This window comes from Heliangelus exortis, chromosome 3 (genome assembly GCF_036169615.1).
Source record: "Heliangelus exortis chromosome 3, bHelExo1.hap1, whole genome shotgun sequence".
Classification (NCBI taxonomy): Eukaryota; Metazoa; Chordata; class Aves; order Apodiformes; family Trochilidae; genus Heliangelus; species Heliangelus exortis.
In genome coordinates this window covers 629,254-644,048 of record NC_092424.1, presented here as the reverse complement: position 1 = coordinate 644,048, position 14,795 = coordinate 629,254, and the positions used below count along the sequence as shown (strand labels likewise).

Sequence of the window (14,795 nt, the reverse complement as noted above, 5' to 3'; positions counted from 1 at the left end):
ACATTAATTGCCTTCTCTAAAGGAGGAGAGTACAGAGCTGAATCATGCTTCTAAGATGACAGATATATGCTACTTATCTCTTCATAGAATGCCAGAAGGAACCAGCTATTGCTGCAGCAAATTAGTATTGCCACAGAAACTTCCACTTTTTCATAAAATCACCATGTATTTAAATTCACCAGCATTTGCACACCTGCTAACAGCACAGTCCCAGCATTTCTGCTCATTGTGGTCACAGACCTTCAGTGGAACCAAAGCACTGAAGGTTTATGCCAAACAGTAGCTGGTTCCAGGACAGCCACTCCTGGCTTTGTTTCCAAATTTGTGACACAAGTACAGGAAACAGAAATGTCACTACTGTACCTGCTGGGAAATGAGCAGGGCAGGACAGGGCTGAGCCCTTTGCATGCTTGCTCCAGGAATGGCACAGCCCAGCATCCTCCTCAGCTGCCACCACTGCAGCATGGAAGGTGAAGCTTAGGAAGGTGGAAGGAGCCCATTCCCTGCAGACACCCCCAGCAGCCTCACTTCACAACACATGCTTGGCAGCAGGCAGACATCAAAAGCCCCTCAGGCAGTCTGAGGTGATTACTGTGCCTTTTGACAAAAAACTGGTTTTGATTTCGAAGCCAACTGTACAGTTTTTCTCTGAAGGCAGAGATACAGAATTCCAGAAATTAAATGGGTATTTTTTCCTATTCACGATGCTGGCCTCCTCATCCTGCCCCATGGGGAGGAGCTGCAGGCAGAGCCTGGGGTGAATACCAGCCAGGCTGCACTGGTCTCCTCCCAGCACCAACAAGGACAGGCTGTCATTAAAATGTAGAAGTGGCAAATGCATCAGATCAAAGACAATGAGAGGTAAACAAATTTCTGAGAGAAAGAAAAAGCAACAGGGAAAAAGAAAAAAAAAAAAAAAAAAAAAGGAAAAAAAAAAAAATCAACACAACCCTCAAGAAAGAGGGTGTCAGAAAAACCCCAAGATGTAGCAGAGATCTGATGGGGATGCCAGCTCCCCTCAGAAAAGAAACCCACAATTATGACAGGATTGCAGGAGTCACTGCATCATTAGGGCTGCCACCAGTTTCCATTATAAATAGCTCCATTTTAGCAGTTTTTATGAGGCTTGGAAAACTAGTTTAAGTTGAAAATTACTATGCTAGCTGGCAAGGCAGGGGAGAGTATTTCTGCAAGGTCTTAAGAAAGGAATAAACTGTTACTTAGTGACAAATCTTTGTCACTGCAACTTCAAACACACATCCATTAGCTTACTTCAAAGTAGGTATCCAAGTCAGTAATATGGAAGAGAAAACATTTTGCCAAAACATATATGGGGAAGGAAAATAATAAAAAAAGGCTGGGAAGTTGGGACACAGCCCTCAAGGGAAGTGCATCTTGTCCCAAAACAAGAGCAGCTCGGGTTGGACATCTCCCTTTCCTTTCCCAGGGAAGCTGGGAAGCAGGCAGAGCACCCCCACCAAGCTGGGATTCATCCAGCCACAGACAGGGGCACACCAGTCCTCAGCCTACACTGCCAAATCCACTGCTACAAAATGGATGAGCTGTTGTGTACAAATGTTTTGAGGGAGAAGGAAATCAACCCAAACCAGAAGTGACACACACTGCCTCTTACAATGAGGCTCAGGACTTCAAGACAACTGTGGGCACAGCAGTGAAGAAATCTTCACTTGCTAATGGAGAACCAAAGGAGGCTGAACCCTCAAGCAAGCCCCTCCTCCAGATGAGCAGCCTGGAAGGAAATGGAGTCAAAAGAAAGCAAATAATTAAAAAGTATTAAAAAAAAGAAAAAGGCAAGTGTTGCCTGCTTCAGCCAGAGTGCAACAGATACAGGGGAAACCAGTAGCTGTGGGAATCACTCTGGTGGCAGAGGCAGACAGGCAGGTGCCCTGCTGTACCTGGGATGTTTCCCTGCAGCTGTTCTTCTTCAGGGGCACAGGATGAAGAGATGAGCTGCTTGGAGCCTTCCTCACTGCTTGCCAGGTCTCCACGTCTCCCTGCTTCCTCCACTGAGGCATCACCCTCTAGATCAGTGCTTCTGCTCTTCTGACCAAGTCCTCCAAGTGACAGAGGGCACAGGGGCAGGTCAGGCACCAAGCTGCTCTCTGCAGCCTGGGGGGGGTTCTGCCCCATGTCCAAACCTCCAGCAGCTGAGATGGATGATGTGTGGTGGCCCATGGAGACTGTGGCTGGATGAAACAATCCTCTTGGCATGGCCTCCCTGGTGCTAATTCCTGCTTGCATTCCCATCCCCAGCATCTGAAAAACACAGGTGAAAGACAGCTTAAGAAAACAAACAGGCAGCAAGTTGCAAGAGGACCTTCTAGAGGGCTGCATGTTGATTTCTGGAGAGAAAAAAGTCACAGAATTCAAGTGTTTTGTACAGCAGTACTATTACACAAACACTTGGCATGCACTTCTTGCAAGTGCGAAAACAAGGGCCCAAACCTCAACTGAAGCTCATGAGCCAAAGCAACTAGGGGCAAAAGCACACTGCACCCCCATTCTGAACAAAAGGGTTCAGAGGCAGTATCTGGTTTTTACAAACAGGCAAGCTTTTATCATTAGTTCCCTGCAAAGACTTTTAAGACCCTGGGCCAAAGCACAACATTTAGCCCTACCCACCAAAGTCACTGAGAACCCTGGGAGTTACTGACTCCAGCAGAACCCTGTGCCCTCCTGGTGATGCTGTGGTTCCTGATGCCAGGCCAGGATCCTCAGGAGCTCGTGGCACAAACTGATCTTCCTGGAGCCACCCACAGCACCTGCTCCCAGCACTCCCCTCCTGCTGCTCCTCTCATGATCTTCCCTAGAAGGCAAGGGGATGAGGAAGGGTCCCCAGAGAACCTGAGGCATACATCTGCCATCACTGACTTGTCTCTGTATCCAGCTTTGCTCACAGCATGTCAACAAAGCAAAGAGGAATAAGGCAAAAATCACTGTATTCATTGTCTTCCTTCTGCTCTTTCTTGGCTGTTAAATGACACCAAAGAGGAAGAACTACTCAACTAACACCACATAGATGAAAACACATTTTCCACGAAGCTACTTTTGGCACTAAGCAGAAATAGCACTTTCCTCCCAGAACTGTTGAACTTGCATAAAAATAGTTCTATAACCACTTTGCCTCTAAATCCCAGTGTTTTAATACTTGCCTTTTTTTTCTTTCTGAGCCTACTCAATCAGAACAATTTAGGAGGAGTGGTTACTGCCACCACTACTACTAAGAGGTCACTGCCAGTTTATGCAAAGCCAAAATTAGCTATCCTAATACCACTGTTCATACTAAGCAGGGCTTACTTTTCAGCCCCAAATCACAGCAGGACAATTTACAGTCACCTCCACACCTCTCTCCTCTCTTTCATTGCCTGACCTCTTCCTACCAGACAAAGTCAGCTGCCAAACCCAGCTTAAAGGAAACAAAGGCATCTTGTCTAGTCTGTGACCAAGTTTCATTAAAAAAGCTCAAATTCCACGTAACAAGAAGCAGAACAAAAAGCCATGAAGTTATTTTAAGCAGGAGTAAAGGTTTGCCACTCAGATTAAGTTCACAGCTTATTCCATCACCACTGCTCTCGGGTTCCTCCTAATTACTTTTCGGGGCTTGGATTTACTGCTTTAAAATGCATCTAGCAAGTACTTTATGGATTTAGCAGCTCCTGGATGTAGCGTTCCAAAACAAATGCATCTCAAACAGGTACAAGTGCTTGGCAGAGTCATAGCAGGCACACAACTCCAATAAGCTCCTCTTTGACTGCAGGGAAAAAAAAATTAAAAAAATCACCTCCTCATCACCTTTGCATTCTCAAAGCAAAAGTATGACAGGGAACACTGGTCTAAGCACTGTTTTCAGCACCAAAACAGTAAAAACGTGTTGATGTCTCACCTGTAGCAGTCAACAAAATGACTGAATTGATGTCACTCCATCTGGGGGTTAAGCAGATTGTTGTTTGATTGTCCTTGATCCCCAAGATGCATCACTGACAATGCTACCACACCACCACTGGCACCCTGACCAGCCTGAAGAAAACCATTACAACACCAGTGCTGGGAAATAAAACCAGTTCCCAGCTGTGATTATCCACATCCTGGCTACACCACCTCCTAACCACACACACTCACTCTGACTGGCTCCATGCCATGTCACCAAGAACAAACTCTCATTTTTGGACATAAGAATAAGAAAATTTCAAGTGGTGGGAAACGGACACAGTCAGTCTGACAAAAATGTAGTTAGAGAAGAGGATTTAGACACAGCACACAGAGGAGGCAAAAGGATGCAAAATTTAGTTAAGTTCCCCTTGAGTTTATGGGGGGAGATGAGGAGAGGAATGAAACAAGAGGAGAAGAATCACAATCAAGCTACTTAGTGTTATTCAGCATGAAGGGATGTATTTGTGTATACACCAAGTTCTTGTATTGTCCAAAACCTGCAAACAGTTTTTAAAAATTTAAGCCATACTCTAAGACTGATGTTCTAGTATTTATGTAAACTTTTCCATAGGTTAGAAATCCCTTCTCCTACACCAACTTGCTTTTAACTGAAGAATCTAGCATTCAAAAACCCCTCACCTTTTCACATAGATCTGAATTTAAAATATAATTCACAAACTGCTGGGGGCCTGCTTATATAGGTCAAGGTTGCTCGGGTTCATTGCTTTGTATATTACAGTTTAAAGAATGCTCTAAATTCAAGGTTTTTAACTTTTTAATCTATGGGGAAAACTTCCTATAAACTCAGATTAACAACTGCTAATGCACTGAAGAAAGAAAACCGAAAACCTTCCTCCTACTATAAAAACAAAACAGTGTGGCCTCTGTTTCTTTTCTGATAAGAGTCTTAAATACCAAACATTTAACTGCATAATAACATTTACTGGCAGCCAGGCAGCCTGCTTAGCAGATATATAAAGCAGGTAAAAGGAGAAAAAGTTAATTTCTTGGCTGAATGATTCCATCGGTAGCTATAGGGCAAACTAGAAAGTCTTTTAGTAAAGTAGCAGTTGATTCTTCTATCAATCTGCAGCACACATACTCTTCCAAGGAATGCATTAAATATGAAAATCATATCCCGTTATCATCTGTTCCCAGCTTTCAGCCCAGTAAGCTTTTCTTAATGAATGCTGTAGCCTAAGGGACAAGAATGCTGTTGGCTCCTCTGAATAATGGAGTGAGTTGGCCGTGCCTGCTTATTACAATATCGACTGGTGAGGGGGTTTCACACACAGTCACAAGTGACTACTCTTGCCAGCATGCTCCAAGTTATTACAAGATGTTTTTAGACATTTCATCTAAAAGAGCTTTACTGCTTTTAGTGAAGAAAACAGCGATGGTCTTGAACTGTATCATTTATATGGAGATAGGAGGAGGGATTAGAAACCTGCCTTACTGCAGATACATAGCAGAATGTATTTAAGTATTCCTTGTCAGTCTTTTTGTCTGTTACTCAGATATGCAATCTCTTTTTGCTGCTTCTGAGAAAAGGTCAAAACACACAAAATTATAAATACACCATATGAATTGACTGCTACGTTAAAAAAAATATATCATTAAGAATACTTCCTATTTGGTCAAGACCATTTTCACACTGTTAAGCATAGGAATTATAAAAACAACACAAAGATTATTATAAACAGTGCCTGTGTCCATCCCCCCCCCCCACCCCCTCCCTTTTAATTCTAGTTCTTTGGTTGAAATAATTGCTCCTTTTAGCCAGGTTACTCTACTTCACTCAAGCACTAAACAATATTTCACACTACAAATGCTGCAATGAAAATCCCCTTGCCAAGACTGCCTGCCTCTCCAGACAGCAGCTCAGAGGAAAGCACCTCCATGCAATGAAACACATTTCCCCCACTCCTTCTGCATTACCTGCTCCTCCTGGTCTTCCTCCTTGTTACCTTCTGCTGACAAGTCACCCTCCTGAAGTGGTAATGTGCTTTTCATTTCTCTCCCATACCATGCCTAAACATGAACAAATCCATTATATAAAACTGAGGAAAAAAAACCCCAAACAAACAAAACCACCACAAATCAACAAATACTGCTTTGCAAATTATCCACTTTTAAATGTAATGTCCTAACAGCATTTTTTAACTTGGACTACATTAAAAAAGCCAGAGAAGCTATTTTTTCTTAATTTTTCCACATCCCTGAGCAAGCACACAATCTTCTGCAGGTTTTTAATACACATTTATTCCTTCACATAATTTAGAACCCTACAAAACAGCAACAACTTCTTGCCTCCAATTTATCTCATCCCAACTAGCATTTCTAACGCCAAATTATTTCTGCTGCATCCAGACAATGACTCAATCTCTTTGGGATTAAATGAGCTTTAGAATTTCTCTTACACACATCATCTTACAACTCATTGAGCTATTTATACGGAACAGTATATGGCAGATGTTATAAAGAGCAGCCCAGCATGAAAGGCAACTTGGTGCAGTGTTAGTGACAAACAACGGCGTCAGCCGCCGCCACCTCCACTACATTGTTTAATTGACCAGAGGTAATGCCTTGGTAGGAGGACTCCTGCTTGAAAGCCAAGCACATGCAGCACCTATAATTAATTCTGTTTGTTAGTAATTGTAAACCCCAATAACAAGTTACATCGGCCCTGAATGAAAGCACTTCAGTACCTATTCTGCATCAGGTAATATGCATGAAAATAAATCTTTAGAGCAATTAACTTGGCCGGCTCTGCACTTCACTCCAGCACTGCATTCAGCGAGGCTGCTGCTTCCCAGGTAAGAGAAGCTGTTCATAGAACTTTACAGGACAAAACCCAACCTCGGCAGAATTAAACACACTCAAAATGCACTCAAATGTAACTATGAGATTTTCCTAAAAGCTCAAGTGAATTTACACAAACAAACTGCAGACACACCAACACCGAAAAAAAGTAAATTCTTCAAAACCAAGAAGTTTTGTCAGCTACAGCCACACAAACTCTGTGCACAGTTATGATAAAGCACTGCTGAGGGGCATTCTCGCTCTAAGAGAAAAAAAAAATAATAGTAATAATTTATTTCTGTGTACTTCCACAACAGATTAAATCATTACATGCAATCCGCAGCAAGGGGGCTTTTCATAATTGTAGCACAGAGGGAATGTAATCTGTGCTCTGTTCAACAGCTCAGAAAAAAGTAGGTCTAGCCAGGAAAAAATAAAATGGATGGCATAGAAACACCAAAATGGGAGCAATGCACAAAAACCACTCGTGCAGACCCACCATGGCACACCCGTGACTCACACCAAGGTGTCAGAACAACCAACCAGGGACAGACACAGCCCCAGCCAAATATTTCTGAAGAATGCAACTGCTCTTACAAAGCAGATTTTATACCTGCTCACATTTCCTCCCAGTTTTTACCTCCCCAAAAATCTGAATCCATGTCAGAGGCACGAGCATACAGCCACAATTTTACTTTAAATCCGAGATGATTGCCAATCTATACCACTTTCCAACATCCCAAATTGTTCTTCAGAGAATGGCAAAACAATGTCAGAAATTATTCAAAAATCCTCAGTGCTTGGCTGTTTCTTACAGCCAATTAAACTGAGAGCACATCCAGGCACGAATTATAAGAAATCCTGTCTATTATATAACCTTGAACCTGGATCCTGATCAAGTTTGTTTCAACATTAAGACAAGACATGCATCTCTTCATTAAAACAGAGGAATTACATCTTATTTCTGCATTAACTATAAAAAGGCAATACAAATGCAGCTGTTGACTTGTAACTTTCATTCATCCTCACCAGTTTTTATTCTTCCTTTTAAAGCATAATGACCATGCATGCATGTTGCAATAATTTTTATAAAAATCAGTCATTTAAAACCAGAACAGGCATGCATTAGTTCAACAGCCTCCTGCATAAGGATAATTCCTACACAAATCACTAAAGTGGAAGTCCAGAAGCAAAGCTCAAAATTTCCAGCTCTGAGGGCACATGAATCAAACCTGGATAGATGCACAAATGGTACCAAAAGCCAAGATGTGAGCACTGGAACTGGAGCAAGCAGTGCTTCCCCTAAGCACTGCTGCTGTTTGAGTGTTTAGTGAGCGTGACCACATCTGGGATAGTTCAGATACAGTAATTTGTTGCAACACAAGTTATTTATCCCTCGACTTCCTCCACTGGTGAAGACAAAGCAGTAAGCATGGGGAAGACTGACTGTGGCTCCTTAGGGTGCTCACACCAGCAAAACTGAAACTCTGTCCAGAAACCACCTCCATTAAATGTATTTGAGTATTTTAAGTAACAAAAGCCTTAATAAGATACAGTTCTATAACAAAGTCTTTGTGAAAATATTACAACTCAAGCCTTCTTATTGTCCCAACCTAGACACTGCTAGTTTATTATCTTATCACTAACACTCCAAACACATGATCCATTGCTACATTTTATCTCAGTTTTCCCTTGCTTCCAAGAGACTCAGAAGCACCGGGCACTTTACTGAAGATCAAATGCAGAGTTCTGTGCTGGTGACAGCTACAGGAGGAACTACTGGTTTCAGTTAACTTCGAACTCCCAAACATTACCATGTGTAGCCACTACAAAACATTTGAGAAGGTTTCACCAACATCTGAAGTCCTGGTGTGCATACTACTTGGACAAAACCATTTTATCGACCCTGTAATAGCAGTAAACACTAACGCATTAGGTCTTATAGAAAGTTACTTCCATCTTCTGAATCATCTCTGAGCCTGAAGTCTTCACATGAGCTTCAAACCTGTCAAACTCCCTTAAAAGCCTCTGGTTCCGCAGAAGGGCTCCCTTGTGTCGCTCATCTATTTCTTTCAAGTATTTTTTCAGCTTCATGTGTTTTACCTTCGTTCTGCAGGGGAAAAATAACCTGTATTTAGAGAGCATGAAATTAAACAAACATATCTGCTACAGTTCTTTTTCTTCAGACATATCCATACTGACATTTCTGCAGGAGTTGCCTCCCCAGCCTCCCAAGAAGGAGGGGACACACTGGCACCACTGCCCAAAGCTGCTTTCCACAACTGACAGGATGGATCCTAAATAACTTCACATGAAGACAAGGGGGCTGGTGTTCAAAAGGAGAAGTTATAAAAACCCATCAAGATACCATTCTAAAAGCTTTCCATGATACCCAAGTCTTTGTAACTAAAATAAAATCACAGAATCAAACAATAGCATATAAGAAGCTATTAAATAGGCTTACAGGTATGCATCAGATTTTCTGTATTCTATCAGTTTTCTTTCTAATTCCAGCCTCCTGGCTTCACTGAAAGAAAAAACAAAACATATAGTAAGACAAAACTATTTCACAATTTAAATCCTCAAAATGCAGGAAGTAAAGCATTTTACAGAGCATAACCTTCTTCTGAGCAGAGAGCACATTGGGGCTAGATTGGTAGCTTCACAGATTGATCTGCCAGCCAAGATTACCACAAAAAACCCCAGACAACCACCAACAACCTCAAAGCTTTGTCTCTCTGTTCCTCATTCAAAGAAGCCATCAGCTGTTCCACGGGGAAAAGATGCCTAAACTTGTACGCATCTCCACAAATCACCCACCACAATAGCCAGGGGTTTCTGCCCAGCCTAAGCTGCTGTTCCAAGCCCCATGCCCAGGACAGGCAGCCCAGGACAGGCAGCCCACGAGCCCCCCTGCCCCTTTCTTCCCCACACTGAGTCCCAGAGCAGATCCCTTTCTATGCAGGAATTCCTGAGCTGAGCTTGTTCAGACATACAGCTCCCCAGAACTTCCCATAGCATTTTATCAACACATTAGAAGAGATTTCAAAAAAATCCCAGTTTACAGACCTAATACCCAAGTATTTAATTTAACAATTTGAACTTAAAATCAAGTGACTATTTCACACTTTTTGCATTAAAGCAAAGTACATCTAGAGATTTGTTAGCACTACCTGCCATAACTTACTAAAGGCTAACAAATACAGCTCACCTACAACCCATTGCAGAGAGAATCCATTTTCAGGAAAAGAGCATTTAATGACTACAAATGCACTGGAAGATAAGCAACTATCAAAAATAAACTGGTAAGACAGAGGCTGCCAGTAGGTTCACATTAAAAACCCTGCAACAATTAAAGCAAGCACCCCAAGTTGCTTATTAAAAAATAATCTCAAGTTCTCATTAGCCAGGAAGGCTGCACACATGATGGATGAGGCTGACCCAGGAGACTGCACATCCCCCTGGGGCTGGGCACACTTATCTCTGATTTGTGTGCTCCCCTGCAAACGTGCTCGTGTCACAGGCACTCACATTTGCTTCCTCCCAGTTGTCCTGCACAGAGCAGAGCAAGGAAGAAAACCACACCTCCTGCTTCTCAGCCTGAGAGATCAAGGCATCCATTTTACCCATCTGATCCTGCCACTGTCTGAAACAAGATTAGGTTTTCATGTCATGCATGCAATTTAAAAGCCACGCTTCATCTGGGATCTCATCCTTTCAATTTCCTTTTACATGATGGACAGCTAAGCAAAAGCAGATTTCAAGATCTTGTTTTTACACTTCTAGAAGTAATTTTCATGACTCAGTGGAGAGCACCGATATCCCGATGGATGTAAAAGCTGATGGAGGGGAACAGCCATTGGCTCCAGTCCTGTTTCTCACTCTCTGATAGCACAGGTAGCGTGCCACATTCCTCAGCTCTGGAAGATCCTTTCCTCCCAACCAGCCTGGTGTTCCTCTATCCACTCTTTACTTTGTTGCAGCTATTTAGATAGCACAGGAATACATAAGTAAAGTCTTCCCAAGGCAAGGCAAAGCAGTACAGAAGTCCTCAGGTAAGAGCCTCTCCACATTTGAGAGCCATCATTCCAGGAGCCCAAGGTGGTTCCTGCAGCACAGCTCTGCCCAAGCACCCAGCTGGAGGCAACCAGACTTGTGGGTTTGCTTCCCCAGCTTCTGCCAAGGTTCCAGCACAGTTTTGATGTGGCAGTGGCAGAAGAAGCTTGAAGCAGCACAGGGGCCAGTTCAGCCACTCCACTGCACCACCTCTGCTGTTACCTCAGAAACAAAGCTCTCACCCAAGCTCTCTGCCTACAACTTGTATTTGGCCACTCAGGTTTGCATTAGGCTGCAGTGCTTTAAACAGTCAGATATTGACTTTTTTCTTCAATGCGCAAAAAGAGCACACTTCACAACTTTTTAAGGATGCAGGTGTCTCATTTTCAAACAACCCTGAATCTTCAGTCTACAGAGAGAAAATGTTTGGGATTTGAGAGCAGAATTAAACTCCCTGGTCAGCCACAAGCTGTCTCTAATCTCTGGCATTTCACCAGGAATCGATCTGCAGTGATATTTGATCCCTCACCTCCCATTTAAACCAGCAGGAATAAGATGCCTCAGTATTTTTTGAGATACCAGGCCTTGGGCTCTCTGTGCTTCAGTCCCACATCCATAATGTAGGAATACCAACACTGCTGTCACCATACCCTGTTGAGATAAGTACACAGAAAATTGCACAACACTTGGCCACGATGCAATCTTCCCATGAAAATAAGAAATTTTATTTTTACAGTAGGTTTTCTAAATGAATCTGACATTAAATCAACTGTCGAGCACTGAGCTGAATCCTTACAGCCTGGAGCCTGGCCAGAGCCTGCTCAAGCCTGAGCCAACCTTGCTGAGGGGGTTAGAGGTGCCTGGTTTTCAACCACCTTCTACATAAAACAGGTAACAGCAGGTGTTTCCAAAACTAATAACCCCACCTGCCTTGCATTCTCAACTCAGGACATCTCAGTATTTGTACACATTTACTGCAAATCACCCTTAGCTTGAAGCATCTGGCTTCACTCTAAAAGCAAAGCTAATTGCAAAGTTAGTCACAGTGTTAAGCACAGCACTTAACTATGTAATTCATTTACTCCATCACCCTCACCACTCAAACTCTGCCACCTCACCAGCAACCACTGAAGTTTAAGTGCTGAGTAATCACCTGTTCCTCTAAAACACAGAAGGCAATTGCTCTACCTCATTTCACTTACCTCTGACCCCTAAAACCTGTCTGTCATTCTGCTCACAGCACAGATACCATGCACAGGCCTACACAGAAATTGATTTTTGTATTTAGACGTCAACATGTGACTTCAGAAGCTGAAATGCTCCACTGGTTTCACAACAGCCTCCATATTTTACACTTTTAGAAGTTGTTAATGTAAAGGGTATAATTTTGATAAACTCTGAAGAGGGCATTGCCTCTGCAGCACCACTCCCAGAGGCAACAGCACCACACAACTTGCAGTCTGGCACAAAAATTACCCCTTGTTTGCCAACACCACCAAGTACAAATACAGACAGGCACACACAAGAGAAGTGTGCCAGGCAGAAGAAATCTGTTTTGTTATTTTAAGCCCTGGGATACTAGGGGTGTCCAGAGGAAGCACAGCTCCTGCAATCCTGCTGTCTGTCTGCCTCCACTTCCCCCTCCCCAAATAACTCCTGATCCTTTTGGTGCAGCTGAATTAGGCAGAGGAGCTGCCATCTGAAACTTACTACGTCCCCAGAGGTTTCAGAGGGGTGCAGAGGGGTTGTCCATTTGTGCAGTGTGAGCTCAGCCTTAGCTCAGACAACAGGAGATACAAAAGAGATGATCAAACGTCAGGCAGATCAGGTTCTGGAGAAGAACAAGACACCCCTGCTCCTAACAAGAGTGATATCTGCACACAAAGGCACAGTTCAGAGCACCACACAGTCTGGAACTCACTGGTATTTGAATCTGCCCTGTCCATTTTCTAATGCCAGAATTTAGATAAAGCATCTTCCTTATCCAGGGCCCACATCTCTAATAACTTCTATACAGAAAAAAAAAAAAAAAAAAAGTACACTTGGTATATTCTTGTCCAGTCTTTTAAGCAGCAAGTTATTCTTATTTTGTTTCCCAGTGGTCTCTCAGAGCAGAAGATGATGATATTATTGAAGATACACACAGCATTTCTGCAAAGTTTTATCTAGGTACAAGTTCAGATTCCCACAGCCATGGTGTCATCTTCCTGCTCATACCACACATCTGAGACACTTGTGTGAGACACAGGAATCAGCATCTTCTGTACTGGACTGAAAAAAGGTAGTGCTTAAACAGCAGCTTCACAACAGAACCCTAAATGACCTCGGCAGAGACTGGCTGTAAAACAGTGCTCAGTGACAGCACCTCTGTGGTCACTGCAGTGAGGAGCAGGCCTGGAGCATCACTACCTGTGCACAGCCTCAGTGACACATCCCCAGCCCACAGCCCCAACACGTGCACCCACCTGCAAGTCAGACCCAGCCTGGAGTGCCCACAGGCTGAAAATACCCGTTATAAAATGCCCCCTAAATACCCCTTTACAAAATAATACTAATTACAAAGATGTCCATAGGAGAAACACCTGCACACACCCCGCAGCCAGCCCTGAAGCACCCGCACCTCTTTCCTGGCTCTAAGGAACTTTACAGAGGTGCTGCAGGAGGTCTCAGCCCAGCAGGGACGGGACCCAGCGCTGCAGCACCACGGGCACAGACACCGCAGGGATGCGGCACGGCCCGCACACACACACAGATACACACCCGCACACACACACACACCCGCACACACACACAGATACACACCCGCACACACACACACACCCGCACACACACACAGATACACACCCGCACACACCCCCGCACGCCGCAGGGATCTGGCAGTGCCCTCCCGCAGGGGCGGCCGAAGGGGATGAGGGAGCAGGAGGAGCGGACAGAGGGCACTGCCTGAGGCACCCCTGGGCTACCCGCCCCGCCGCACGCCCCAGGCACCCCGCACCCCGCTGCCCTCCCGCCGGGAAGGGCCGAGGCCGCCGCCCCCTCAGGGCAGAGGGCGGGCGGGGTCCCCTCGGGAGGCGCTGGGTGTGACAGCGGCTGCCCCGCGCAGAGCCCCCCGTGCGGTGTCCCTCACCTGTCGCGGAGGCACCGCAGGAGGCTGCCGAGCCCCTGGCAGCCGGGCCGGGGGTGTCCGGGCTGGGGGTGTCCGGGCCCGACCGGGTCGGTACCGCTCATGGCCCCGCTGTTTACGGCGGCGCCTCCCGCCCTGCACCGCGCGCCGCCCCGACCCGGAAGCGGCCCCGCCCGCCGCGTTGCCATGGGGACGGGACGGGGCTGGGGGGGTCCTTGGCAGCACCGGGAGCTCCTCAGGCCGCTTTGGGACTTTCTGTTTAAGTCTTTAAAACTTTTTTTTTTTTTTTAAGCCTTTAGTGGCTTCATACACGTCAGAGCACTAAATAAAAGCGTTGACAGCACGGGAGAGTGTGGGACGGCAGCCAGGAGCTGTGAGAGGGCTCCCTGCGTTTCCTGCTCACTCTGCAGCAGTTCAGGGACTGGTTTCAGATGTAAAGCTTTCATTCCTCAGATATTGCCATCTGTTCATATGAAGTTATTTAAGATGTCAATTGAGGTGTTACTAATGGCTGCACTGGCCAGTCAAGTCACCAGACTGGGCCTGTTCCCTGACCAGGACAATCTCCAGGAATAATCTCCAGGAAAGAGGGGGAACAGGAACTGTGCAAGGTGTAGGGCACCGATTCCGAAAATAATTGGGTGCTGCTGAACAGTTACACCATCGGGGCCCTGCTTTAATAGTCTGTTTTACTGAGCTTATTGTTCACTTACATTTTCCAGAAAAGAAATAACCAGAAAATAGCAATGTCTTCCTTCCATTTGTACAGAAATGAAACATCTCACCAAATCCCCAGTTCCTCCTGCCTGACCCGACACTCTCCAGCTGGCAGAGCTGGCTGATGTCCTCTCACCAAAATCCA

General features: G+C 44.8%; 1 protein-coding gene across 13 annotated transcripts in view; it reads right to left on the bottom strand.

Annotated features, from left to right (window-relative positions):
* The window catches only part of KIZ (kizuna centrosomal protein), a 41,866-nt gene extending 27,772 nt beyond the window's left edge, over positions 1-14,094 (bottom strand). For 4 of the 13 annotated variants that reach the window (XR_011724854.1, XR_011724855.1, XM_071738770.1 and 1 more), the window contains exons 1-6: positions 13,937-14,058; positions 11,339-11,460; positions 9,218-9,280; positions 8,707-8,863; positions 5,890-5,982; positions 1,917-2,277 (exon numbers count right to left, since the gene is read on the bottom strand). Coding sequence is in view for 11 of the 13 variants with exons in the window: in XM_071738770.1 (XP_071594871.1) it covers positions 1,917-2,277; positions 5,890-5,982; positions 8,707-8,863; positions 9,218-9,280; positions 11,339-11,457 (793 nt within the window). In the remaining 2 variants the exon portion in view is untranslated. The other 9 variants (XM_071738773.1, XM_071738775.1, XM_071738771.1 and 6 more) reach the window with 9 other exon arrangements.
* Positions 14,095-14,795: the final 701 nt, after the last annotated feature.